The 2,454-nt window shown below is 41.4% G+C and overlaps 1 protein-coding gene across 1 annotated transcript in view; it reads left to right on the forward strand.

Moving 5' to 3' along the window:
- The window catches only part of ptar1 (protein prenyltransferase alpha subunit repeat containing 1), a 15,414-nt gene that overhangs the window by 9,161 nt on the left and 3,799 nt on the right, over positions 1-2,454 (forward strand). Inside the window, exon 5 of the mRNA XM_015388881.1 lies at positions 622-955. Coding sequence (XP_015244367.1) covers positions 622-955 — 334 coding nt within the window. The remainder of the gene's footprint in view (positions 1-621; positions 956-2,454) is intronic.

Consider the following 2,454-nt stretch of genomic DNA (forward strand, 5'->3'; position numbering starts at 1 on the left):
CGAGATCAGGATGGTCTAATTACTTATTGAGGTTGCTGGGAACAGTGGTGGTTCTAGAGTCTTCCAGCTGCTGGGAGGAAGGATTTGTGATAACGCTCCCTGGTGCATTTAAGGTGCAGCAGTCTTCCGCTGAAGGAGCTGTCCAGTTCAGCACCAGCTTCATGCATGGGGGGGAGACATTATCCAAGAGAGATGTTCATTTAGTTAGGATCCGTCTGTTTCCCCCCCTACTGCACTAAGTCCAGAGGGCATCCAATCACAGAGCTGGCCTTCCTGATCAGCTGATCCAGCCGCTTCCTCTCAGCTCATGATAAGCCACTGCTCCAACAGACAGCTCCATAGAAGATGGCTGATGCCACAACAGAGTCATAGGAGCGCCCCCTGCACTCCTCTGCCGGAAGAGTCTCCTCTGCTCTTAGAGAACCGTAGACCAGTCTAGTTAATCATTCAGGTGGATAGCCAGGTACTTACCCAGGTTTTTCAGAGCTGCCACTAAACTGTAGAAGCTGCAGGACTTTAATCCTCCACCTAAATAACAGAAACCAGCCACTGTATGTGCAAAAAGAATGTCTAATTCTGAACCCTCTGCTGATAAAACTGTTCCACTGTCTCTCTCTGCAGGCGCTGGGTGCTTCAGCACATCCTGCATCAGATGTCTGCTGTGGTCCACAAAGCTCAGCAGCAGGTTGAAGCAGAGCCGCCTGATGCAGAACGGACCCATCTTTTAAATAATCACCTGGACAGGTTAATCCACCAGGAGATGAAGGTGTGCTCTGATGCTGCCTGCCGCTATCCTAGTAATTACAACGCCTGGTCCCACCGCATCTGGGTGCTGCAGCACATGGCCAAGGGCGACATAAAGGTTGGATTATTAGATGAAGCCGCAGCTGTAAAGCTGCCACGTTCTTTTCTTATTGAGGGTTTTATTGGCCAGGCCTTTAGGGTCATCCTGGATGTTAACTTTGCTTTTATCTTTTTGCTGATTTTTTTTTTGTTTCGTCCAGGAGCCAAAGGAATGTTGGGATTTTGGGTTTAAAGATCGCAGAGGATTTGGAAATTAGATTTCTCTAAACTGCAACTGAATCACATTGAATATATTTAATTCAGTTTATTTATATAGCTATAATTCATTTTAGTGTATCATCCAGCCCAGAGGAGAGAATAATCAATAAATCTGTTTTATTAATCACCGCTAAAATGTTTAATCTAAAGTCTGTTTTTTCCTGAGGAGGTGAGGCAATTTGCCAAAATAAGAAAAAAACAATTAGGTTTTCTTATTTTAAGTGTATATTATCTAACTATCTTATATTAAGAGTAGAAATACTAATTTCATTGTTAAATCATCTTATTCACCTGCTCAAATTAAGGGTAAATACGCTCCCATTTACCTCTGTTGTTGTTCTGCTTTCTTCTTGTTAAAGGGGAGTTTTCCTCCCCACTGTCACCACATGCAGGAGCGAATCTTGTAAATCAATGTTAAATCTAGAAACGTAGAGAGTTCTAGGCTGATCTTTAACATCAAACCTGAGACAGAAAACAAACCTGGGTGGTCCAAATTTACTAGACATTTTATTTTCACTACCTTTTACGAGATGAGATTACAAGATTTTCTGATTTATTATCATGTTTTCATTTTGTAAAGATTTTTTATGTAGGAAATATTTTCTGATGTGATGACAGTGTCCTGGATAAATAGTGTGGAGTCACTGATGTTCTCAGGGTTTCCTTCCCTCTCCATCCCATCGTTCAGACCAGGCATGTCCAAAGTCGGCTCTGAGGGTCGCTGTCCGGCAGGTTTTACAGGTTTCCCTGCTTCAGCACAGCTGAGTTCCACTTATAGCTGATTAACAGGCTTTTGCTGAACTGTAATCATCAGAATCAGCTGTGCTGAGGCAGGGACACTTCTAAAACCTGCAGGACAGCGGCCCTCGAGGATCGACTTGTTTTGATATTTTCTTTTACTCCAACCCTCCTAATGCTTCCTTACCTTCCTTGCTTGCAGTCTACCTCCTTCCTTTGATCCGTACTTCTTTTCTCCTTCCGTCGTATACGTCCATCCTTGATCTTCACCTGCTTCCTTCTTGAAAATCTTTCCTTGCTCCCTTCCTCCTTCTCTCCTGTATGTCCTTCTTCATTTCTTTTTACTAGGGATGCAAATTATCGATGAATGAATTAATCTAAAACTCAAACATCTCATATAAATCTTAAGAAAAACCAGAGTTTTTTTTTTCCTGGGTCCAGAGGATCTTTCCATAACCCCAAGGGCTAAATATTTTTAACAATATGCTGAATTGAAATTTATTATTATTATTACTATCCATCCACTTGGTGGTGAATTATTTAATTCACCAGCCGTATTAAATATGGACTGAATAAACAAAACAATGTTTTCTTAGACATTAATAAAGTTGTTAGTAAGATAAAGCAAAACAGTGACCTATTGAATAAAATAAA

The sequence above is a fragment of the Cyprinodon variegatus genome, unplaced genomic scaffold, assembly GCF_000732505.1.
Source record: "Cyprinodon variegatus isolate N-32 unplaced genomic scaffold, C_variegatus-1.0 Scaffold440, whole genome shotgun sequence".
NCBI classification, from domain to species: Eukaryota; Metazoa; Chordata; class Actinopteri; order Cyprinodontiformes; family Cyprinodontidae; genus Cyprinodon; species Cyprinodon variegatus.